The 26,868-nt window shown below is 30.8% G+C and overlaps 1 protein-coding gene across 1 annotated transcript in view; it reads right to left on the bottom strand.

Moving 5' to 3' along the window:
* Window positions 1–26,642, bottom strand: part of LOC110995178 (neprilysin-4) — a 39,139-nt gene extending 12,497 nt beyond the window's left edge. Inside the window, exons 1-3 of the mRNA XM_022262227.2 lie at window positions 26,458–26,642; window positions 15,941–15,999; window positions 2,207–2,349 (exon numbers count right to left, since the gene is read on the bottom strand). Coding sequence (XP_022117919.2) covers window positions 2,207–2,349; window positions 15,941–15,999; window positions 26,458–26,469 — 214 coding nt within the window. The 5' untranslated portion in view covers window positions 26,470–26,642. The remainder of the gene's footprint in view (window positions 1–2,206; window positions 2,350–15,940; window positions 16,000–26,457) is intronic.
* Window positions 26,643–26,868: the final 226 nt, after the last annotated feature.

Here is a 26,868-nt window from a genome sequence, read left to right on the forward strand (position 1 = left end):
GTTACGCTCTTTTCTTGAAGGACCCTAAGTCAAATTCCACATCGTGGTGGTGCGCGGCAGAAATTGCCTTAAGAATCGCTTAGTCGTGGAACGACGGAAGTCAAGGTGATACGGATGTTAAAGCAACCCACGCCATAGGATTTTCCTCCATTGATATTGATGTATAGTCAAAAAACTTTCAAATAGTTACAACCATTTTGATTGTTTAATATTTCCCATATCTCGAACCACATTTTAAATCAAACTTGACTATTCTATCCTTTACGTGCAATGAAAGTTATTAAATTTTCAATTTTAATGTAGGAGATGCTTAAACCTAAATGTGATATAAAAGATTTACTAATTACACCTTCATATACCTTGTAGAGGTAAATCGTAGGCGCAAAGCCGAATGAGGAGATAGTTTATATCACTGCGCATTTTCTTATGGTTGATGCAATAACAGTAGAGTATTGATGAAAATGGCGCAGTTTAAAATTAATTGGTTCACACGTGCCATCTATGGTATGAATAATTAATTTGTATACTAAATCATAGGTCACTAACAACTCGAGTAAACAATATAATTAGCATTCGTTATTATTAATAATAATATTTTACATTGCTCGCCTGGCTAATTACATTTTATATTAAATAGGCTTTGATTTGTTAATAAGCTGATTTTAGTGTATTAAGTTAGTTTTTAAACGGGTAGTGTGCATTTTTTAAAGTGACTAGCCTGAATTTCAAATGGTTAAACCGACTTCCTCAGCAAAAGCGTAATCTATTATTTTCATTTAGTATTATGATGATTTTAATTAGCGCGTATTATGCTAAGCTCTGTATACATATGGCTAAGGAATTCGTGAGTAATTTACATAATTACAGCATAAATACAGCGGTTGTGATGATTGCAGATGCGTATGCAAATGGGGTGGAACTTCTTCAATGCATTCTTTCGGTATTCAAAGCAAATGCCACATAACTTAGCTCATACATAATATGGAAATGTATTTACTTAATTATTATGTTATTCCAACGTGTATAGTACACGATATTGAATATGAAGGGATTTTTACGCTTGCGCCTAAGCTAGAAAAACAGTTAATCTATAAAAAGCAGTACTGGTCTAATATAAGAACCAATATTTTAGGCCTTTAAATAAATAATTTTGTCAAACCAATGTTGAATTTTAACGAAACCAACTTGTCACAATAACGTTCCAATAATATCATTATATTTACATATAAACTGAACTGCAGATGAATTGACATAAATATGACTATGTGTGGAAAATTATCTTATTATTTTCCTATATATAAGTATTCCATGAAGTAAATCTACCAGATTTTATGAGAAATCAAGACTTTTTGCTAATGCTATAATGCTAAGGATGTGGCGACGATAGATTGTTTCAATGGAAACTTATTAATCAATTATCATCTTACGCGTGAATTAATTGGTTTATCGTTAGCAGATTTAATTACTTATAAACGCAACGAATCTAAACAATTCTATGTATCGGTTTTTAGCTCAAAATAGCACAAATACGGTTACGCCAGTAGAATTTCTAATAAAAAAGAGATTTTATATAAATTAATTATTTTATTTATCACCTCTGATTTATTCAACAAAATATTATAAGCTGTTAATTTATCAATCCGATTACACAAAACATAGGACTTAGTTAACAGATTTAAGGCCTGTTTCACAATGTATGGATAAAGTGCCAAATAGCTAAAAAATAGCAACACATAAATTATTCGAAATATATAAGTTCCGAATAAGATACTTGGCATTTCATGACAAATAGCGCTATCTGACAGTCGTGAAACGCAAAAATACTGTTTATCCTACAAATAAGTAACAAATAGCTTATTTGGAACTTATCCGGACATAGTGAAACAGGCCTTCAGTCATAAAAATATCATTAGGAATAAACACGTTGCGCCATGCTCCATTAGTCATTGTTACGGTGCTTTTTCTTAAATAAGCAAGGCCATCTTTTGGCAACGGTATCAGAGTATTCCTTTTACGATATAATTTAGTGTACATCTTCTGCGCTAGTTAGCTCACAATTAGTAATTATAACAATCAAATATACAGTATTTCTAATTATACTAACCGACATATATAAATAATAAAAATATATATAGAAAAAAATGGTAAACTCGTGATATTTTGTAGTAGTCATCAAACATCAGTAAATAGTAACTCAAGTACTTACCAGTACCAACACAGACTTCGCTAAGACAGGGCTTCGGGCTTGTATACTCGGTGATAACCAATACTGTAGTATACAAGCCTAATGCGATAAGGCATAGTCCTAAAGCTATGATAAGCACCGATGAGCAGCGAACTGTTCTCTCTCTGAAAATAAAGGAAAAATGTATTAGAATTATAAGAAATAATAAGGCTCTGTACTTTTTTCGTTCGAAATCCTTGGGTTTGTATATTATTTACCAGCTTGCAAGCAGCAGTTGGTGAACTTCCTACGAAATCCATGAACATTTTGTATCGAAGCTGTTTAAAAGCTATTCGGTTCGGAGACAAATACAATAAATGAAAACCATGAAAATCGGTTCAGTCGATCTTCAGTTTTCGTTCAAAACCAACATTGTTTTATATATTAAGATTTTTATTTTTATTTATTATTGCTTAATACATACATAAAGTCGGTGCCTGAAGGGCTACACCACAATATAAATTTTATAAAAAAAAAACGAGACATAAACATTACAACAAAAGAGAAAAAAAAGAGTGTGTACTTATGTACACGCGCTAGAAGTTATACTTCTTTGGTGTATGGAAAAAAAAATAACTAAAATGCAGTAGTGATTAACGATAAATATTAAAATTAATCAAAAAGATTTTATTTAAATAAATAAATTATTAGTAAATACTATCACCGTCGTATATGAAATTGATTTAAAAACACCAAAAAAATATAAATATTACATAAATAAATTTATTCACCCTGTTTAATTGTACTGATACGAAACACTAGAATATACAACTTGAACATAGTTATCGATTTCCATGCCACCTAGACCTAACTTTACGATGTCGAATTTCGGTGTTGGTGTGCGCGCGCATCGTGAAAATTCAATCTCATCATTTTTCTCTATCGCGCCAAATGAAGTATAACTTTAAAATGTTTCTATTCCTTATACATAATATTCCAACAATCTTAAATTTATGAAGCCATTAAAAGAAATCTCAGATCTCAAAGACCATTGCAATTTTCCGATGTTATTTGATGGTTATTATTGAGGGTAAACAATTAATATAAACATTACTACTCAAACAATAATAATAAAATAAGGTTTTAATATGTATCAATTTTATGTATTTTATAATATGTACTGATTTAATTTAAGTTTCTCGATGAAAATATTCAATTTATTATAATAATTTTAATGTTATACAATTTAATTTCACCAAGCGCCGTTTTAGTAATAACCAATTACAATATTTGTGTCAGTCGACAAAGATGGCGGTTCGTACGGAAGAGCTCTTGCAAATTGCTTATTAATTTAAGATATTCAATTCTTTTGGTACGATTATGACCTGACTTTACTTTATCTGTTGAGCTATAATGGGATTTAATGACGACATCAGCTATTTCCATTTTGAATAAAATAAAAAAAACTTAATAATTTCTTCTAATCTTAATAACATGAAAATTTACTACTAATGGTAAAATGCATTTTGTTTGATCAGCCTTTCTCCGAATTATTATTTGATCTTGATCTTTTATACTGATCTTTAGAAGTTTCAAGTGATGATTCTTAATAATATTAGAAACTTGTGTGAGTAAAAGCGTTTAATAAAAGACACTGTTATAGAGTTCAATTATTTTACGTAAATATTTATCATAGGCTTTTATATAAAGCTTTTAAAATGACGCGCGCAAAATGTAAACAGATATTGGGGAAGTCTTCAATTACAGATTATAACCAGATAAAATGGATAAGATTTAACCCCCTAAGAAGGCTTGAATAAACCGGAAGTCACTGTACAAATTGGCTTGTCTTGTATGAACGATGCTCGACGAGAATTTTTTAATCGTGAGTTAATAATTTATTGGCAGTGAAATATTTTAATTGGTATTGCTTATTAATTGGTAGTATTCATTTTGTTTTTGTTTAAATTATAAAGCTGTCCAGATATTTTGCGTGCTTTATTTGCATATGTAACGGGAAAATATAAAAGGGGAATAAAGACGCTTCTTAATCTACATTAAGTATATTTTTGAATGTGTGTAAAGACGCTGAAATATATAAAATATAATTTTAACACAATTAGTAATACAAGCAAAAAATAATAAGCTAGCGGCAAATAATGGACTCACTTAAAATAGAAGAACGCCATAGAACGAATGAACGAACTAGATCCAAAGGAATCTAAAGTTAGTTGGACAACACAATATGTGATATTGAAGGAGGCCACCGCATCAACATATTTTTTTTTATTTACGTGATGTGTAAAAAAAGCTTTTTAATAAATTTATCACGAATCACGGTTTACCTTAAAACAATTCCATGATTTCTTCATATTTTTGACACTCGGCAATGGTGTACCATCCAATAATGTAACATAAATTCAAACATGATTTGTTAATTTAAGCTATTTTTTTGGTTTTAACCTAACCTAACCTTTTTCTATCGTTCTTTACGACTTGTTAGTACCCAAGTATAAGGAAGCGCATAGCTTTGGACCCCATGCGAAAATTTAAAAACACTAGTGGTTTTATAGAGTATCAAGTTCTAGTCCTGGTAAGTTTCTAGAAATTCAAAATACCTAACCTAATTGTATTATGTATTATATCAATTACATGACAGTATAATTTAAGAAGGAAGTAGGAAAATCGAGATCCGTTTGTGAACTTATGTTTGTAATAATTGTGAATTATCTCAGGTGAAAGTAAAGTGAAAGATTAACAGAGATACGCAAATATGTATAATAACTTACTCATTTAAGGCGATGACACTTATAAAATCGTAGTTTTTGGGTTCAATAGTAATTGAGTGACTTAAAACTAGTAATAACATAAATCCTTAGAAGAATTTGATAAAAAATGTGAGTGTCCTGGTTTTTCAAAGTAAACATATGTTAATGAGGAAAATTACGTATTTCTTGTTAATGATAATAATCACTTTGTTCTAACGGTGACTGTACTGTGTTTAGTATTCAACGTGCGACGCCAACGCACGCCTTCCTTGCACATGTGCCAGCTTGATTTATTGAGATAAAATATTTTTTTTTACGTGAAGGTGAAAAAATTTCAACATTTTGTATTATTGAACCATAATTAGAATACGGATGACCAGACCCGGTGCTGTCCTTTGTGTTTTATTTATTTAGTTTTAATTATTATGTACAGTTTTAGGTAATATTCATTGATAATCTTTAGTATCATTAAATTATTAAAATAGATGACACTTAGGGCCTGTTTCACAATGTATGGATAAAGTGCCAAATAGCTATTCAACACATAAATTAATCGAAAGATAAAAGTTCCGAATAAGATACTTCGCAATTCATGACGTATAGCGCTATCTGACAGTCGTGAAACGCAAAAATACTGTTTATCCTACCAATAAGTAACAAATAGCTTAATTGGGACTTATCCGGACATTGTGAAACAGGCCCTAAAAGATATAAATTGTAAATATATAAAAAGTAGTTTCCATGTATTGAATGCTATGTTCATCCTTCATCCTCTTTTAATTATTTGTATTAGGGGCACATAACATATAGTAAGTTATTATTTCATATATGTATAAAGGAAATAATTACCTACATTTTAAGCTCTAGCCAGTCGTCTAAGCATAAAGAAAAGTGTAAAGTGCCAATAAAAGTACCTACTGCCATGAGTACTTTGCACTTCGCTTCAAATTTCATTGACCTACACTATCATTTGCAAGCTGTAGTAAATATTTGTATTCATCTGAGCACTTCAGTAATCGAGACTCTAAACACGTTCCAGGTATATTTTATTTTCCTACAGTGAAAATAAAATAAATGCTTTTTATTTAGTAATAACAATTTCGTCTGTCACTTGTGTTACAACTAACAAAAACACTAAAAAAAATATGTAAAATATTGTATAATGATAGCAATATTGGCGTAGTTGCTTAGTTGTGCGACTTTTATCCCTGAGATTCAAAACCCACATGTACAAATAGCCTGTACTTTACATCTAGTGCCACCAACACTAGTTCGTTTCTTCGGAAAACATCGTTAGGAAACATGCCTTGCACCCAAACACCGGTGTGTCACACAGGCCGATTACCTACTTATATTATACACACTAAAACACGTAAAAATATTTGAAGATAGCAGTTTTTTGTCCAATCATAACCTACAGTTTTATATATTTTTGTTATATTCATTAAAGCTAATAGAATAACTATATGTTTCGATTGATAAGACACTCATATACCTAAAATATCAATGAAACGTTCACAATACTACTAAAATATTATTATAAGAGTTTTTCCAAACTCTCATAACAGTTTATGATACTGTATTCAATGAATTGTATTCAGACAGGCGTATTGATTACTATTATAACATATTCGATCACGTAACTGTACCCCATGTAGGCGTAAGTACTGTATTCTTACACTTTCTATTGAGATCAAGATAATATAATATGTAGTTAAACACTCATTTAAATTTTGATGTCAAAGTACTGTTACCAGTTAAATATAAGTGAACAAGAAATTTTGCGACTGAAATATTACTTTTCACTAACAGATAGGTGCCTAATAGTACTAATTTAATGTATACTTAGGATAAATATATTTTTTATTGTTTTGATAATTCAATACGATAACTGAATTAACGGTACGAAGGCATGTAGGGTACTCAACAAACAGTACTCCTACGGGTTTCCTCCAAAGAACAAAATTATTTTCAATTTAAAATTATTTATATAAATATATTAAATAGTAGCACGTAATACATGTTGTGCAAATAATTCATAAATTATGTTCAAACGCACCATACATGAAAACATTGTATCATGGCATTATTTTTTGGCGTTCAACTTAAAATATGAGGGTACTACTTAAAAGACAAAATGTAGGTAGTATACATGTAATGATTTTATCGTTTGTCTATTGAGTCATTTTCCAAGCAGGTCTAAAGCAATATAATTAGCGACAACGATTGAGTACATAAAATAAATACAACACTAAATTTGTTTACAATGTAATGAGGAAGGTATACTCAGAAGCGAGGGTAACATCTAGTATGACATCAAAGGCTTCTTATAACAATGATATTGCAAAACTTATTCTATGAAGAACACTGCAGAGGTCTGTATGACAAGTTGTTTCGTGGTAATGTAAATAATGCAAAGGAGTTTAAAGTGTATTGCCCTTATATTAAAATTTTCCTGTATTAATATACATACTTACTAGTATGTAAATGACTGTATGATGGCTTTTCGTAAAAAATCTTTGTTAACAGACCTCGGTTTTTACAGTAAATTAACAAAACTAACGTCTCCTAATAAGTATTAGTGTGAAGCAAACAATGTCTACTTCTCTCGTTCTAAAACTCCTTTTTTTAAATATAAATTTCTTTATTCGACTCAAAACAAACATTACATTCTATATACAATATTCACTGTGGTTAACCTTATACATAATATACTTCTGTGACCACTAGCGTTTAAACTAGGCCTAGCCTGTATCTAACGCTAGTTTCTTCCAGTGTCATTAAGAAATTGGTTAAGTTAATTGTAATTTTGCCATTAGACGTTTATTGATTATTATTGTTTATTGATTTTTATTGTTTTGATCGAATTGACCTTTAAAAGTAAATTAGTGCACATCGAGAAACTCCTGACTAACTCCTGACTTAGAAGACCTGAAAAAACAATAATTATTTCTCTATTGTAAGCGCGGCGTCATGCTTTATAACGTCCTTCTGAATTTGCAAAATTTTAAATCGTTTTATTCAATATCAGATGACAACGATATGTGTTCAATTCCACCCACACGACATTAATAAATGATGAAGGATCATTGTTCAAGTGATTCAACGTCAGGTTCATTGCCACGGCGGAAATCGGTCGGTCAGCGGTTGTATTTAATTAAATCCGTGCACGTTCGCTACTTTCTAGCCTTTGAGTGCGATTTCAGTCACAAGCGGTAGCGTGTGATTTAGTTTTTAAATATATTTTTTTAGCAACAATGCCAAATGTAGTTAAGTTTGCATGGAAATAAATGTTGTTTTTTTCCTGATATATTACCATTTTATTGAATATTACTAATCTAATAAATACTATTGTCATTAAAATAGTATTTTTAAAGTCTTAGAAAATCATTTAAGAGAAAAAAGATAGTATATATTCATTTGCATACCTTTCATCACAATATATACATAACAACCTTAGGATTATACCACTATATTGATTTTAAATCTGTAAAGTATATTTCAGTGCTTTTATTACAAGTGTTGAATACAGATATTATTTAATAAGACTAAAGATACATCCGCTTTACGCTTAAAACTTAATTATATCATTTGCTCTAGCTATAAAGTTTATGGGATGATGATATAACAGTAATCATTACTACCAACACCCCCCATTAAGGGTCTCACTTTCTCTTCAAACTCTGCTATTATTGCATACATTGTCATACTTTTAAGTTATAAGTTCTCTATTTAACATTTAATTGATCAATCGTGGAATATTTAATTAACTTGTTGCGGCTGGATGATTTGACTTTATTGTATAACTTATATATAGTAACACACAAATTTAGCGTATTTACAATATCCTTTACCTACATAGTAATCATAAATAACAATTGACAAATAGAAAGGCAAAATAATTTTAAAACCTTATTGATTTACTCAATAAGGTGAAAAGTTTCATGTTATTAAGAATTCAATAGAAGTACAAAACAAAAGATAAAGAAGTAATGTTTGACATAGATAATTTGGCGTGAGAATAATTAACTTAAATCTGATTTCAGAATCAAAAAAATCAATTACATATGCCACTTACCTAAGTCTCTTTATTTTACTTAAGGATTTCAAAAATCAAACGAAAAAAAGAGGTGTTTTCCTATGCTTGCTAAATCGGTCACATCGTGTAGTACGTTTGTTCCAAGTACTTTATACTTGGAACAACGGTGAAAGTTTCGCGAAACATTATTTAAAAACAAAAGCACTTGTTAAATTTGTATGGACAGCGTAGGTCACCTACTTATCAGGTAATAAATTGATCTTTAAAGACGCCGAATTCGGTTTCTATACCATGATATGGGGAATGTGTTTTTTTAATGAGTGATCACTAAGAAGATGTATTTACTCTATTCATTTAATCTAACTCAAGGCGCTCAATTAATGCCTGCAGCTGAGATTCATAATTGGCCGTCCAGGCAGAATACAACATTATATCCGTACAACATGAACATCCGTCGTTACACACCTTTTAAAGTACTTTTTAAGGCACTATGTGGAATCAGCTACCCATTGGAGTATTGACGAACGAATACGACTTAGGCTCCTTCAAAAAGAGCGTACAAATTTCCAAAAGGCTGGCCTTTTGCGAGCCTTTTGGCAGTGTGAGTATCCATGGGCGTTTGCCTCGTTATATATAAAAGAATGTATTATATACATAGGTAATAAAAACCAATTGATTATTAATAAGTTTCTGTGATATTTCGATAAATTTTAAAAGCTCGTATTACGTCTTGCTTTTGATCACTAATTGATTATTTTATATCTACACAGTCAAACAAAGACTTTTGTTTAAAGAAAGCCGCAAATTATTCACAATGAATTTATAAACAGCATCTTTTATGCATCCATTATTTATCGTATTGTCCTCGCATGACCTCGTCTTTGTCGTTTCCTGCCACTTCCGGATGTAAATATTAAATAGTAAATTATCTTTTTTAGTGTCTGTACTATATGGACAAAAACCTTTTTAGTAAATTTATTTAATAGACACATTGCTAAGTCTTTTTAAATTACGTTTAAGTACAATATTAATATGTATTACAATTTTAAACAATATATGGTAAATAGCGCCACTAGTTTGTATCTATCTATCTATACTCAGGCCTTTTTCATGAAGGGATAGACTTACTACGGCCCTGACTAACACTTAAACGACTTTCATGAAATTCACCATGAATGAGTAGTAGTAGTAGTAGTAGTAGTTATAGGTATTTTTGACGTGTCCCTTCTCTAACGTCCTGAATCTGATACGAGCGGCTAGCACTAAAAAGTTTACATTTAGCCCATAGAAAAGACATCAACGATCGCACATTTTGTGCAATATTCGTATCTTCCAGTCGCAAAATCAACTACGCTTCATATATTATACCGTTTATATAAAAACATAATCATCACTAAATGTGACACACTAAACTATTCAAGATTATTCCAGAATCTAGATTGTTTAAATATTTTGTCATGTCAGTAATGTATATTATTAGTTAATATAAATAATATTATTATTCATTTCTCAGACCGCATAAATGCAATGACGGCAACAAATACAAAGGAGAAATAATAAGGTTAAAGAACTTTTGCCTGTTCTTATCAAGTTTTGGTCACTGGCATTATTTTGTGCTTTTTATCATCAGTTAAAAAGCATAACGGTTTAAACGGGATTCATGTAACATATTTTTCGAGTTTCCTCCTTGAATATTTAGTGACTAAAATCTCAGTTGCACTTTAATTACTGGTTTATAAAATAAAGTTAACTGTAATCTAGAGACATTTAATATATGTCCACAATAATATGAATTAACCACAATTTTAATCAATATTATGACGGTATGGTCTCCGATGTCACGAACGATCGCAGTCACGATGTACTCTTTACGATTTACTCAAAATATTATAATCTTAAATGTATATAATTATTGCTTTTATGATCGTCATATGGAGGTGATAAAAGACTTGTATCCGCAATCTATATAATCGTAAAATTATTCAAATACGCCCTTTTGTTGAATCCGCAATCTTAATAGTAAAAATAAACTCGTCATTACCAACTTTATATTTTACATTACCTTCTCTTTTATTTAATAAGTTAGATCCGTATTCAGTATTTTTCTAGTTCTGAGAACTGTGATAAAATCCGAACTTCATTAAAATAAGTGTCTCATTTTTCATACAAAATATTGCCTAAACTGGTTTATATTTTAATTGTTTTTGTATACTCAAACTATATTCGTATAACATTGTTTTTACCGAGTCAAATGAGAGAGTCATTCCTCAATTATTACGTTGAGATGAGAAGTAATCGAAATTATATCTAAATTAGGCTAGGAAGACTGATTTAGTTTATGAAGTAAGAGAAGTTATGAGCCAAACCCTTATTAGTAGGTCGTTCCCATCTGTGGACCAATAGACTTTCTGGCTATATGCACAAATAACACTCGCTCGTACGGTAAAAGAAAACATGAATCAAATCCAAAATACAACGACATGTATCAGATAGAAGGCTGATAACCCAATTGTCTATGAAATAAAAATGATCAAAGAAACGGATGCAAGACACAAATAACTGCTACTGGAAAAAGTGTTTATATGTTTTAAGAACAATGTTATAATAATATAATGTTATAACTTCCATAGTTTTTTATTGCTCATTGAGTATAATATAAGTCAAAAGGATGCGTATTATCAAACCCATTGATTGAATAATTACGTAATTTATATAAAATCGATGCTGTGACTAATTGCATAATTTAAAATAGTAACGGAAAACGCACGCACGCGAGTCGTGATATGCAGGTTTGCGATAAAATGCTTTAAATTACTCTTGTGACTTAATATCGAGTTTATTTTCAAAATCACTAAGCTTAAAACTTTCGTTTTAACCTAACAAGGCCTATTAACAAAATTGCTCTGTGGCTACTCACACTTGACATAAAAAAGTGAGATTTATTTTTTGTATTGCTTTAAAATACTATACAAATAAGAAACATTTTAATTTCTTTAATAATTTATACAATAGTAAAGTACTTTTGGTACAGAAATAATTAATATGCAAATTGAATGATCAAGATATCCGAGCTTCCCTCTTGCATAGTATGCAAAACAGTATGCATCACATAGACAGCAGTAATTTTACGATAGTTTTTTTTCACTCCACACCTTTTAATCGCAATGTTACATTATTTGATTTATTTATTTTAATTTAAAAAAATATTAATTTGTTTTTGTTTCTATTATTATTAATATTAAATTCAAAATTGAAGATATATTATATTCGAAGAACTATGTGTTTAAAATATATTATGAAATTTATTTCTTGAATTAATAACTAAAAAATCAAACAAGAAATGGTAATTTATTACAATCTTAAAGTGAGTGAAACTTTATATCGTGCTGATAATGAACATAAAAAAACAGGTTAGAACCAAAATAAAGGTTTGATCTCCAGCTATACACTAATGGACTATCTGTCTATTAGCTTGTACGGAAGGAAATATAGTAATTAAATAAATATCCTTAGGGCTAAGTCCCAAAAAACAATCATTGGCGTGTGTTATTACAAGTAATTATAAAACAGATAGAGAAATGAGGCCTGGCCACTGTTTTTGTTTTAAATATTGGTGTAGATTCAGATAAATGACGACTTTGTCAAAGCAAAAAGTAAACACTTTTGATACCGCAAAATATTTATTCTGTAGCTACAACAGTAAGAACATATTAAAATTATTGTTTTATGATTTCAAATAAAATTGAGGAAATCTTACTAATATGACATTACTTTTTTGTAAATACGAAATTAGACTCAAACACAATATACATGGTTCCTTACAAACGTGGCGTAAAACAAAAAAAAACCTTGGCGATTACAAAGAGTGGCGGATTGTTTATTCCCAGTTCCTCTTTCCGTTCTACAACATTTGAGAACTGGCAGTAAATGTAAAATTAGAAATGTGGATTTTTATAGAACAGAGGGCAAATGGGCAGGAGGCTCACCTGATACCGCCATCGACACTCTCAATGCCAGAAGGCTCGCGAGTGCGTTGCCAGTCTTTTAAGAATTGGTACGCTCTTTTCTTGAAGGACCCTAAGTCAAATTGGTTCGGAAATACTTCAGTGGGCAGCTAGTTTATTTCGTTTTTTACCGTTCATAGGTGTACATTGTGACACATAATTTTAGGCGTTTGTATAACTAAATTAATAAAAAACATTATTATTATGATTAAAATTATTTCATTATACACTTGTTAGCTCAACAACTCGATGCAAAACGTGCCAATTGACAGCGATTAGCGAACGAAGACAATGGCCTGATAAAAACGTAATGAGTTGTTTCCTATGTCACCTGTTCTAGCATAGATAAGATGCTTTACTATGTAACTAGATCATGGCTGTAAAATTTTATTCATTATTCAATTTTTGTTTAAATTTTCCATATGAAGGTTTTAAATGAAAGTATAAGCAGAAAGTATAGTAATACAATTAATTAACAATAAATAGGGTACAATCTTTTAATGTGACTGAAATCGTTTTCCGATTGATTTAAGCGTGGCCTTTTATTCATTTTGGAACTTCAACTAACTTAATGTACAAAATTTTCATATAAATACTTCCTCTCTAGAAATACAGATTTAGCAACGATCGATTTGTGGTACAGATCATAGATAACAAATAAAAATGGTGTAATTCTAATTGCCTATTTATAATTAAAGAAAACGCATCATGAAGGTCAGGGCGTACAATCATTAATTGAGTATTCCATCAACGTATCGTATTTACATGAAAATAATTTCCTGAACACACGCATGGATTATGTATCATTGTGTAAGATAACATATAACTTACGCATTACGGTAACGATACAATGTATAATTGATGTTTTACGTAGAATGTGACAAACCTTTGTTAGAGGATTAACTGCCCGTATTTGTTAGGTAAATTTCGTTACTATCAAACCATATTTTTGAATATTTATGAATGAAATATTTCGAAAACAATTCAGCAGAAAAGTCGAATTGTGTAAAAATTTATTTATTTATTACAGAAATACATTATCATTACAGACTATGTCAATACGATAATGTCGAGAAACATTAAATTTATTTATTTATTTATTGTATACATAATCTTAAATAGAAGTTGGTGTGGTGGGAACACAAACTGGACACAGTTTTTCTGTCCACCAGGACGTCGATAAAATATAATAAAGTACTGTGAATTCACTCTGCGAACATACAAATATGTCGATAGTGTCGGAGACAGCATTCAGACAGACGGGAATTATAACATACAAAACAGTTTCTACGTCAAATATTATAATTTTTTGCTAATTAATTTGATAGAGGTCCCATAAACGGTAAAACGACGTTCGCTATTTCTGGGATCGTAATTGGTATTTTTTTTTATAAAACATTGACACAAATTGTGGAGTCTACGTTATTACCTATTGCGTCTACTCCGTACAGCGATGCTGAATACATAATTATTGAAAAATTCTTTCCTTTATAAGGAATCGTTTAAGGTATATAAGTACTTACAAGAAGGCATAGAGATTAATATAAGATAGACGATACTTAACAATAAAATTAATGAGGTTCGAAGGAGATACAAGTAAGATAATGTAAACGAGTATGAATGCGAAACATTGCATAACACGATGTGCGGAATACGATGTGGTTAGCTGGTTGTACACTTCCTATGTTTCTAACCACGTTTTGCTCTTCAATTCATAAGTAATACATACACAATATATATAAAAGATACAGCAAATAGACTGAGAAGCTGAAATGTCAACTACAGTTGACCCCCGTTAATCGAACGAATAAAAATTTTGCAGGGTAATGTCAGACTATCGATTTTGTTGAAATGTAGGGTACTGCCTACTTACGGATATTTTTTTTTTACAAAAGAGTCCCTTGTAATCTGACAAATTACAGATCCCATCGTCTATAATTTGTCATAATATATAATTAAGTTTATCCCGTTTGCTCCTATTCTATAAAAAAAAAATTTGATTATAAATGATATATTTATGTACTTTGAAGCACAAATCATACTTTATTATATATGTCAATTTTAGTAAATTATTCAACACGATAGTCTATATTATATTTATACGATAGTTTTACTAAAAAAATCAATCATACATTGGCGATGATTGTCGAAAATATATTTGATATTAAATAAAAGACATCGGATTACAGGGGTGCTGGATTACCAGGGATTCACTGTATTGAAAACATCCGATAGCATTGCATCATTATGATTGGTCAACGTCAACCAATGACAATCAAGCGACGCGAACAGTTTAATTTTTCACAAGTAAAATGTGGTAACGGTATTTTGATGATGACAATCTTGTACGCAATATTGTATGCTTTGGTAACAAATTATTTATTATTCGCTTACTTCTTAGTTTTTGCTTCTGAAAACTGTAATCTATATCTTTCCTATACACTGATACACCCTTTGCTACTACTATGAAACATTGAATACACTTTGCATCTCAATGATTAACTTTAGATTTAAAATAATATAGGTTTCTATACATATATATGCTACCCAGAATATCGAAAAATTGCCTATAATTTGGCAAACGCCATAAAAACTATGAGGTACATTGTTGAGCAGCAAAAACTCAAGGTTTTTAGTTCAAATTAGACAATAAACATTCTGCATACAATTAAACGTATGGAATCGTAGTTATTTTGTACAAAAAATCTAATTTGAAATGCTCATATGCCGAGTCAGATTTCTAGAACATATTTTTAACAAAGGTCGTTAAGTCAAATTTCGAAAAATGGAATACATAATGTATTCCTTTTAGGAAGGTGTTAATTGGTGGTCAGATCTTGGAAAGCTATTATAAGGTAATTATTATTAAGCTTTCTTGAAAATTTACGTTTTATTACGTTAATATCCATTAAAGTAGTTTTATTCAAATGAGTTAGTAAAGTTCCATAACAGTAGTTTTACTTACAGTTTCTCTTCAAGGCCGGAGTCTGACCGGCGATGACTCTCACTGTCGGCGTCCTTCACCTGTAATAAAACAATTTTACGATTTAATAAACATTAATTGCAAAACAAATCGTTTTTATCTTAATCTCTTTTCTCTTTCCTTTTTTTATAAATAATCTATATATGTATAAAACTACTATTAATTCCAATAACATTTAATTTCTGAACATGTCTATGATATAGTGCCCATTTACAATTTGTATGCAATTACACAGTTATTATTGCACAAATTAGGTTTCATTAAAAATCTAGTACTGACGTTAACAAAAAGGATAAATGAGATCAGTCCATTGTGTATAGACAATGAGTTGTTAATCGAGATACTACACGTTTAGCGTATTGCAGTACATTAGTCACCGCATTAGCCTGCAATTGTCTCGAGGGACTGTTTTAGACTCTTAGACTTACATTTACCACGAAGACCTAATCTTTTTTGAAGCACTCTTTAGAGTACAAAATTTGATCTCTTTATCTATATCTATGTTTTCAATTACAATTTAAGAATCCAATCAACTTAATAGTATCTTTCAATTTTAAAATTATACTTTTTCATTATAAGAGCTGAAGAATTTGTTAGGACGAACGTGCTAATCTCAGGAACATTGAAGCAAATCTAATGGAAACTTCTTGGAATTGGATGGAATCTTAATTTTTGAATAGAACAAAGGGCTAACGGGCATGAGGCTGACTGTGGTTAAGTGAGACCGCCGCCCATGGACACTCTCAATGCCACAGCCTTCGTCGTGTCGGGTGGAAAATACCTCAATGAGCAGCTGCTTCCACATAATGGTGGTGTACCAGAAAAATGATGGACGTAAATCACATTCTACCTCGACGTTCGCTGATTAATCTCAGCTGTAGGTATTCGAGCAACTCCTCTGAACTAACTCCTAGCAATTGCGGTAGAAGAAGCAAAAGTTGTCTATTTCAAAGGGCAGGGCGTATAGCAAGTAATCGTTAGTCATTTGATATAAATTTTAATTTAAAGATGAAAATGTTGTTAAATATTCATGTTTCTTATTGCGATATTCAATAGCAAGCTATTAGCAAATTTATTAGTTCAGTTTTGAAAGAGAGTGAAAGCGTTTATTGCTGCAAAAGTACGACAGATCGCGAATAGACAGGAACTACAATCAACAAGGTAGCACGACATTATTCGCAGTATCCTTATAAATACTTGTATACCTTCTCTATACTACTTTTCGCTTTGAAAGTATAGTTTTTTTATTGCATGTAAGATACGAAAAGCTACCAATATTCACACGCCTGTATAATAGATAGTATTTTGTTGACCAATTATAGTTTTAAAAAAATTGGTTTTGTTAGAATTTCGGCAAAAAACGGCTCGCAAATTGCATACAATCAGAACGATACTGTTGTATAGAACAGAGTATGATGTGACCGAAATATTATAAAGCCTTCACTAGATAAAAATCTGTAAAACTGTTTTAGTGGTATGAAATCTAGATCAAACGGTTGAGCTCACAATGCAGTATATTGAATTGTCACGCTTTTTATAGTTATGTCATATCGCACTGTGTCGGCTTACTGACACCATTGTTATGCTTGTAAAAATATGCAAATATAATATATTCGTCACCCATGTCCGTGATCTGTGATTTGTGAATGCAAGCGAGATTTGTAAAAGTGTATTTTCGTTCATATAATATGATCCTAATCTCAAAATTCATTACTCATATGCTTCAAAAGGTTTTTGGGAATGAATTATAAAATATACATTTTTTCCTTTATTTTTCCAAATAATATAATGCATCACAGTATGTTGCATTATAAAACCACTGTGGTTTGTGTTAATGTAACCATAGCAGTCTTGTTTAGAAGCGCAGCAAATGGATATGAAAATAGTTTTTTTAATTAAGAGTTTATGATGGTAAGCGTTAGGCTATCTTATATCTGTTCGGGTAGACTATTTATTAGCCGCGGTAGCAAATATCAAAAATCAAAATCAAAAATAAATCATTGTTTAGGTAACATAAGGCACCCTTATGGACGTCAAATAAGAAATATACATTGAATGCTTCTAATTTTACATTTACTGCCAGTTCTCAAATCAAAGGCGTAGAACGGAAGAGAGGAACTGGCAATAAACTCTCCACCACTCATTTTAATCGCCAAGTTTTTTTTACACAACGTTACTTTAAATAAATACCTCGTTCTCTCGCCATATACACTGTTTGCTCTCGATACAGAATCATTATACATATAACATAATATATGTTAGCAGCTGCGTCAATTCTAATTGAAGCAGCAATTGCATTTTGCCTTCATGTTTTAAACCATTATTAAATTTGTAATTATTAAATACTAGTTGGTTAAATGACAATACTGAAGCGTTTTGCTCCAGATAAATTTAGCCCAGGCTTGAATTAAAATATTAAAACCGTTTCATTAGCGAGAGGGCCTTCAAATATAGCAAGTACTAAGTCACAAAATACATATGATCAGTAAATAAACGTGCGAGCGTATAGCACGGGCTGTTTTCTCCGTCCGTGAGAGAATTGGCTTGTCGTTCTTTTTGCTTTCCCTTTCATTGTTCTGTATTGTCTACATATAAATTGTTCCTCATTCAAAGGTAAATTACTATATGATACCGCACTCGTTATCTTTCTACCGTGTCTACATTACGGTTGTCCATTAAGTTTTCACTAAGTATGTAAATATGACTGTAAATTGAAATCAGTGTAATCTTTAAGCTTGTTTGACGGTCATTACTATCTACACTAAACACGTCTGCTATATATTTCTTTACTATATATGCCCTCTGGCATCGAGAGTCCATGGGTGGCGGTATCACTTGACAGGTGAGCCTCCTGCCCCCCCCCCTGTTTGACCCCTGTTCTATAAAAAAAAATTGGGTTAAATTCTATAGTTCCTAATAAGGAACGAGGATGACACATTGGTGTATCTATGTCATCGAGTTTATTGCAATTATATTATATACATGTCTTGAACTTGAAAAAGTTGTAATCAGTTTAATTTTAAATTTACTGCCACTTCTCAAATAAGGGCAAAGAAGAACCGGTATAAACTCTCCGCCACTCTTAAACGCCAAGATTTTTTAGACAATGTTTGTAAGGAGCTGTAACCATTACACCATGTTCCACATGACATCTTTAGTAATTAATAATAATAAGATTATTAAAAAAAATTGTCCTCTATCCGCAGGAGGCATGGTGAAATAGGAACACGCACTTACATTCTCGTGTGAACAACACGCAAATACATAGTCGAAATAACTAACATCACCGCATACATGTATACAAAACCAGCCATTCACCAAAAGTAGCATCCGATTTTTTAATTTTATTTTATTTAAGTAATTTACATAAAAGCCAAAAACGGAATACACATTCAAACATAAAGCACAGTTTAAACTATTTATACAAAAAATATAAAAAAAACATAACTTCATACTAAATTCAAATTATAGGTTCTAAGATTCATTCATCTTTATAATAAATATTTAATATAGAAGAATAACAAAGCCACTATTAATAAAAGATACCAGAGTTTTTATATAATTTTTTTAGTCAAATTAAATATATATATTTGCTGGTAATTTGTGTTATAATCTGAAGGTACTACTACTACTAGATACATGAGATACATTTTATGGATTGAGACAACCCGGCGGCAGTACGCCGCCATAAACATACTAAAACATATTGTATTTTTTATCGCTTGTGATACTTAAAAACAGGAATAACAATAATTCCCATTAGCGAATTGCATGAATGTCTGTAAGAACACTTAGACGTTGTGTTGATGATAAGATAGGACCAGTGAGACAAAGATCAGGGTGACTCACAGTTGATTAACCCGAAATAGATGTGACAGTGTTCCGTGACCCCTGAATTTGCAATTTTGCACTGGTTCATGTTGCAACTGACGTCTGATTGCCATGGATTTCTCATCGATGTTACAATCTCTAAGGCCAATGGACAGTGAAAACCGCAATTATGGTGGAATTGAAAATTTCTTTAAGCAAGTTCATGATCTAGGCGATTGACTACCAATTATTTGATTATCAAGGGCTTGCGCAACTATTGTTTTTTGCGTACGTTTCTAAAACAAGTAAATGTATCAATCAAATTAAACTCAACACTCGTTGGCGTTTTTAGAATAAATTAATAGAATTTAAATAGTAAGTATATGTTTCGTGATTAGGCGAATCTGTTAAATTCTTTAGCTTATGCCAATATATTGTCACATATAAGAAAAGTGTAAGTGGTACATTCAGATTAATTACTTATAACAACAGTAAGCTATATAAAAATAAGCATGCAAATGTCACATTAATTATCTATAATTGTTGTCAAAACCTTGCCTTTAAAAATTTAATTTAAAATTAATTATTTTATTTTAGTATCTAACTTATATTGATGTATTTTACTTTTAACTAAAATCGCCAAAAATATATTGAGTGCTAAACTATATAAATATTTTCATTAAATATTCATACTGAGTTAATTATTAATAAATTAAGTTGCGACAAAGCACTAAAGATGCTTAAGTTTACGAAAGCTCCCTACTTCACAATCAGAATAGGTTATCTGATGGTAATTTGAATGAAAATGGCTAATAAATTCTATACAATTAAGTATTACGACTGTAGGTACTCAATTTTATTGCTGTGTTAATACTTAAAAAAATGTCTGGAAATCTATGTACATAAATTTTTGTGCTACCGACTTCGTGGTTAAAATATTAATAGTAACTTTTCCTTTGTTTAAAGCAATACTATTTGAATAAAAAGTTTCAATTTGAATGAATTTTCAAACAACATTAAACTTAAATTTAAAAATACGATAATCTTAATAAAAGCGTACGTACTAGACCGGTTAAAATTAAAAAAAGTACTTTTCCCAGCAATACTGTCATAGTGTATTTAAAATGCTTATATAATTGTTCCTTGCCTGATTCAATAAAACAAATACACATAGAATTATGTTTTTTTTAATTGCGTAGATTATATTTGTAATGCAAATAATTTGATGTTCTCAAAGACGACCGATTGTAATAGATTATTAAACTAGAATGCGGATAAGTGGTCATGGCGCCGTGTCATAAATTATGTATAGAACATCTTCATTCTGCGACCATTACATATAAACAAATTAATGACTAGAAAAACAATTATTTGTAAACACATTGTTACAATAAGTTGTGAAATGACTAGGTTCATGATAAGGCAGTGACTTGGGCGGCAAAACAAAACATTCTACTTAAAAATAGAATACTTTTCTATTGACCTCCATAGGTAAGGGGTTGGCTCATATTGACTCCTTCTCCTGTAAAGTAAATCCCTTACCAGTACAAAAAGTTCCATAAAACAGATACAGAAATATGTCTACCTTGTACCTTTTCTTATAATAGCTTTTATGAAAATAATACTCAGCCTAAAACAGTCATTACTAAACACGTCACAGTGCCATTAATCACGTCATATATTGTGTTAGTTTTTAAGCTCAATTAATGATATGTAAATAGATATCAATATCTTTTGATGAACAAGCATACCCGACATACACACCTTCACATACCCTCACTTTTAGACCATCACACAGGCAAATTAGGTACCACTTAGTTAAATGTATGAATCATTTTTATTACTTTTTGTAAATTTTTGAACCTTTTCGTAGTTAAATGTATTATGGATTGTAAATTTTTATTTTTGTTATTATATATAATTAATATTAACCGTAGGCTAACGAAGATGTCAGTCACGGTATTATTACAAGCATTAATAACTATACATGTGATGTATGAAATCTGGGGCCGTAAATATACTAAATATTTAATAAACAAAAAGTGATTTTTATACTGCTTTTAACTTAAACAAATGTTCGAGAAGAATATGAAAGCGAAGTTTAAAAGACCTAAGCAACGGTCTTTCAACGTCAACGGAAGCTTTATTTTATAGAATTAATCTATTAATAACCGCATTAGAAGCCAATGAATTCAAGAGATATCGTAAAGACACCGAATTTTGTACATCTGTTAATAATATGATAGTGAGCTTTTGACTCACTAAAGAAAAATAACGTTATGGTAACCTAAATTTTTGACCATTGTTGCAAGGTCAATGTCCAGCCCCGAAAGGATATTGTGAGGATTTTAACGGACCGCCTCTGGGCTACTGTAACGGGACCAAATATTGAATAACAGTTATTGTGTAGGTTTCAGAACGACACACTTTCAACGGGTCAATCTATTGTTCTGTTAGTAATGTTGTGTATCGTATTTGATTCAGAAGATAAATAAAGACGAAACAAGCTAGATACAAAATAGTACATTTCATTACAAGTGCGGAAAGCCTGTCATTGCAACGAGTTCCGACGAATGTCTACCCGAGCCGAGGCGCAGCCGAAGGTGAGGGTTGACAGTCGGAACAAGTTGCAATGACGGTTCCGCACGTGTACTGAACGACTATTTTTAATACAGTTGCGAAAAAATTAAGCAATTTAATTAAACTATTGCTTTTTTTCTCTTCTCTCTACGGAATAAATTCGTTGCACGTAGATATGTAGCGACTTATATGTTTCCGGTTTGTTGTCCTCCGAAGTTGAAGAAAATTGTTCTCCGAAGCATTTTGTGCAATTATACTGCGTTCGGGTGGTATTCATTCAAATAAAATATCGTCCAAATTACTCATTTTGTGCAACAAATAACTCAACTCGAAAGAACATCTTTGGAAAATGGCGCCAACCGCAAAGAATATGAGCAAAGCTTGTTTTTTCTTTTCTTCACCCATTCTGGGTAGGCAAAGGGAACTTGGCCCATACAGCCAATTCTTCAGTAGACTAATTTTATTGAAAGAAAACCAAATCTAACTCATTGAGTCCAATCATTAAATCTGATATTGAAACAAATAGTAGCTTCTTTTTAAAATATTTGCATGAATAATAAAAACTTCTGTGATTTTTTTTAGTAAAAACTTCATGGTTAGTTTTTTTCTTTTTAATATTTTTTTTATTGATATGAAATAAAATAAACCTAACCTAACTTATTGAATCCAATTATTAGTAAACTTTTTAAAAATACGTATTTGCATATATTATAAAATTCTTTTTAATTGATATGAAATGAAAAGAAACCTAACCGAACTTATTGAATCCAATTATTAAAATATGTAGAAATCATCTATCATAAAAACTTCTATGAATATTTTTAATAAAACCTTCGTGGTTGGTTTTTTCTTTTTAATACACATTGTTTTGACAGTTGGCAAAGAAAACGCACGAGTGCGGGAATGGCAAAGAAAAAGCACGAGTGTGTAATAGCCCACTTTCCGAACGCTATACCTCCCTGCAATATGCCACTTTTTGAGCAACTGTATTAAAAATACTTTTACTTCGATCCCTATTGTGTGGTCTATCCACATGGACACATCCAATGAACTGCGTTCTCTAAGTTCGGAAAACAACAATTGTCAACAAAATCGCTCCTTGCCACAACTGAACGTTCGGTGACACTCAGAATATGTCTTCCATAATATATCCTATTGGTTGAGACACATTTTTTTAAATATATATAAAATTATTGTTCAAACATGCTATAAGTGGATTGGTTGTGTTGTTGTTACAGGACTAATGAAGTTAAAGAGATGCTACGTAAACGTTTAAGGTTCTTTTAATATAATTTTTATCATCATAACATATAAATAGAATAGAGAAAGTTACAATATAAACTATAGAAAATATGTATTTCATAAATTTAGGTTTTTCTAACAATCAGAATTAAGGTTGGATTATTAATGAAGATGCATGTGAGGTATCGTGGTCATAAAAATTTAGCCGCTATAATCCACGGCTTTGGATCTATATATTTCACTGATTATAGTACTTTATAGGTAAGCCTTTTGTGTCTGCCTCACATATATCTGACAGCGTTGTATTTGAAAGGGTTTAGAGTCACCTTTCTCAAACAAAACTGCTTTATTCTATAAGAGAGTCTTAAGAATATATGTTATATAAGATATAATAGGGCATTTATTATATTATGTATGTCAATTGTCAATGTTTCGAGTGCTTTTCAGCAATTGTCAAGAGACTAAATCTAATATATAAAATTCTCGTGTCACAATGTTCGTTGCCATACTCATCCGAAACGACTCGAAAGATTGTTATGAATTTTTTTATGCATATTCAGTAAGTCTCAGAAGCGGCTAGATAAGATAAACTTATTTAATAGATTGTTTTACGGGGACCCCTACATCCTAGCCTATCAGGCACACAATCAGGTTATATGTGACCGAGTGGCTAAGCGGCAGGGGAGTGTCGAGATCTCTCCTTTTCTAAAAAGGGACATTATTAACATAGAGGGTTAACATTGTGTCATAGTTACATAGCTCTGTTTAAAACCCTCTGGCATTGAGAGTGTCCATGGGCGGCGGTATCACTTAACATCAGGTGAGCCTCCTGTTCTATAATAAAAAAAAAATGTTTACTTACTTATGAAAGGTCATAAGTGCCTTGTTAGGTTTACACGCGTTTATTTTCATTTAGTAACGATCTTTCAATTGTTTTGATATTAACTTTAACAATGGTAGTATTAAAATATTCGTAAATGTTTATGAAAGCCAAAACGTAAATTCGTATTGTTCGTAAATGTGATTTTTGAACTATTGTTATGTCGTATTCCTTATTTTATTTCTTTTATCTTACAATACTGTTTTTATTATTAAATTTGTTGTTTATGGTAACTTTCAGGTTGAAATCAAGAAAAGAAAGAAAATTAAAAAAAATACCTCACGTAATTTATGGACGCCCCCTTAAGAATCTTTATTTTAATTACCGGCTGTATTAATCAGTTATGTTAATTACGAATGTGTTGGTATGATTATAAACGTGACATTCTATTAGTTAGGGTATTATACCAAGTCCCAAGTAAAAAATGCTGTGTTCGCCTACAGGCTTCAGCGTGCGACTCTCATCTCTGAGGTCATAGGTTTAATTCCCAGCTGTGTACCAATGAACTTTATCTATGTGCCGTTACACTGGCTCGTACGGTAAGGAACACGAGGAAAGAAATAATCGACGACGCCAGACAACTGTTAGGCCTGGAAGGCTGACCAGGTACTTGACTATTAGAAAAAAGTAATGAAACCGAAGCAGATACCACAATAGCGCCACTGGATTTTTATTACAATTCCATATTATTTTTACTCATAATTTAATTTGATGTCGTATTACTCAAGTTGTTATATTTTTTCTTATTGTTTGGGGTTTTATTTTTAAATTAGATAGCACATATAAATGTATTCATTCGATATTGGTTGAGTTCAGATTCAGTTAAAGAAGGAAACAAAATTCATAGTTTATAATTAAATATAAGTTTTGCATGATTTTAAATAAAACTCGAAGCACTATGAGAATCACACCTATCAAGCCATGTGTAGAATAGTTTTAGTAAATTAAAATTATTTGCGGATTGAAAAAAAGAAAAATGATTTGCGCATTTGTCATGTACAATTAGAATTAAACTTCATGCTTTAATTACGATTCGAAGAAATTTCTGCAGTACTATTTGCTAGCAATTTGACATTTATGGTGAAAGATCATTGATTACTTGTTTGATTTATAAAGAAAATAACCTAACAAAAATTATAAGAAATTTCGATTTCAAAGATAATTGTGATTAAAGATACTAGTTACGATACGAAAACAAATATTTAACGGATGTTGCTTATTGAAAAATTAGATAACGAATTTTCTTTTGTAAAAATTTACTTCTATAAACGTGTGAATGTTTGTTGACGTTTTATACATAAAGCACTAAATTTGGTATAATATGGATAGATGCATTCTAAAGATGAACTTTAAACACAACGCGTAAGATACGTTGTTGTAAGTTCTTTTTTGTTGTTCTTTTAAAATAACCTAATAATAATATAATATAAACCTCATCCTTTTTATTTTTAAGTCAGTCAATACCAGTTAATTTACAAGTAAGACCGATTTAAACAATCCTAGAAAACTAACCGATTTTAGGAACGAAATACTGCTAAAAAATGTTGCTTACGAATAGTTATAATAAACTCAACAAAAAGTTCAATAGTAATTAACTATATATTATGGTAAGCGGGAATCCGCCTCGCGTGTATTCAAAAAAGATAACAAAGTTATTTGCGGGTTTTTCTTATTTTTTTACTTAATGGCTTTATGAATAATACGTCTTACAAATAAAGTTTGAACAAAGTATGCAAAAAAATATATCAGCTCTAATGATAAAACTTACTATATTTAAAAGATGAAGGTACCCTAAAAATCCCTAAAAGAACGTGGAAATCGAAACGACAAAAGCATCTTTAATAATAATAATAAGTCGTATAACGTACTACTATATTCCTATCATATATTATATTAATAACATTAAAATGCACAATTCGAGTAAAATAAATTGTAGATACTGCATTTCCAAAATAAAATCTTAAAAACTGTTTAATTAATTTCTTACCTTATATTTCATCTTCAATATAAAATCACACTTAAGCAAGTACTTATAACAATGAAATTAGATTTGTTCACGGAATTTTATTTTAATTTATTTTATAAACTTTTTTATCATAACTCCGAAGTTTTGGCGGCAACGTCAACAGCCGCGCATGCGTACTCTGTAGCGAAGCGACAATGGCTGCGTTTCAGCTATCGCGGTGGTTTTGCTTCCCCGCCATGAAGTGCAACGACCCGTGATCGACACCCTGACTTCCTTCAGCCGGAAAATAGTAGTCAATTGAATTTTTTTTTTCAAATCGAAGGCACTAAAACTTTTCAATAGTTATTTATTATTTTGTAGGTACTAAATAATATTGTCGACTGCTGATTTGCTCGTATCTTCATGTAACTTTTAAATGTGACAACATTTTAA

The sequence above is a fragment of the Pieris rapae genome, chromosome 18, assembly GCF_905147795.1.
Source record: "Pieris rapae chromosome 18, ilPieRapa1.1, whole genome shotgun sequence".
Lineage (NCBI taxonomy): Eukaryota > Metazoa > Arthropoda > Insecta > Lepidoptera > Pieridae > Pieris > Pieris rapae.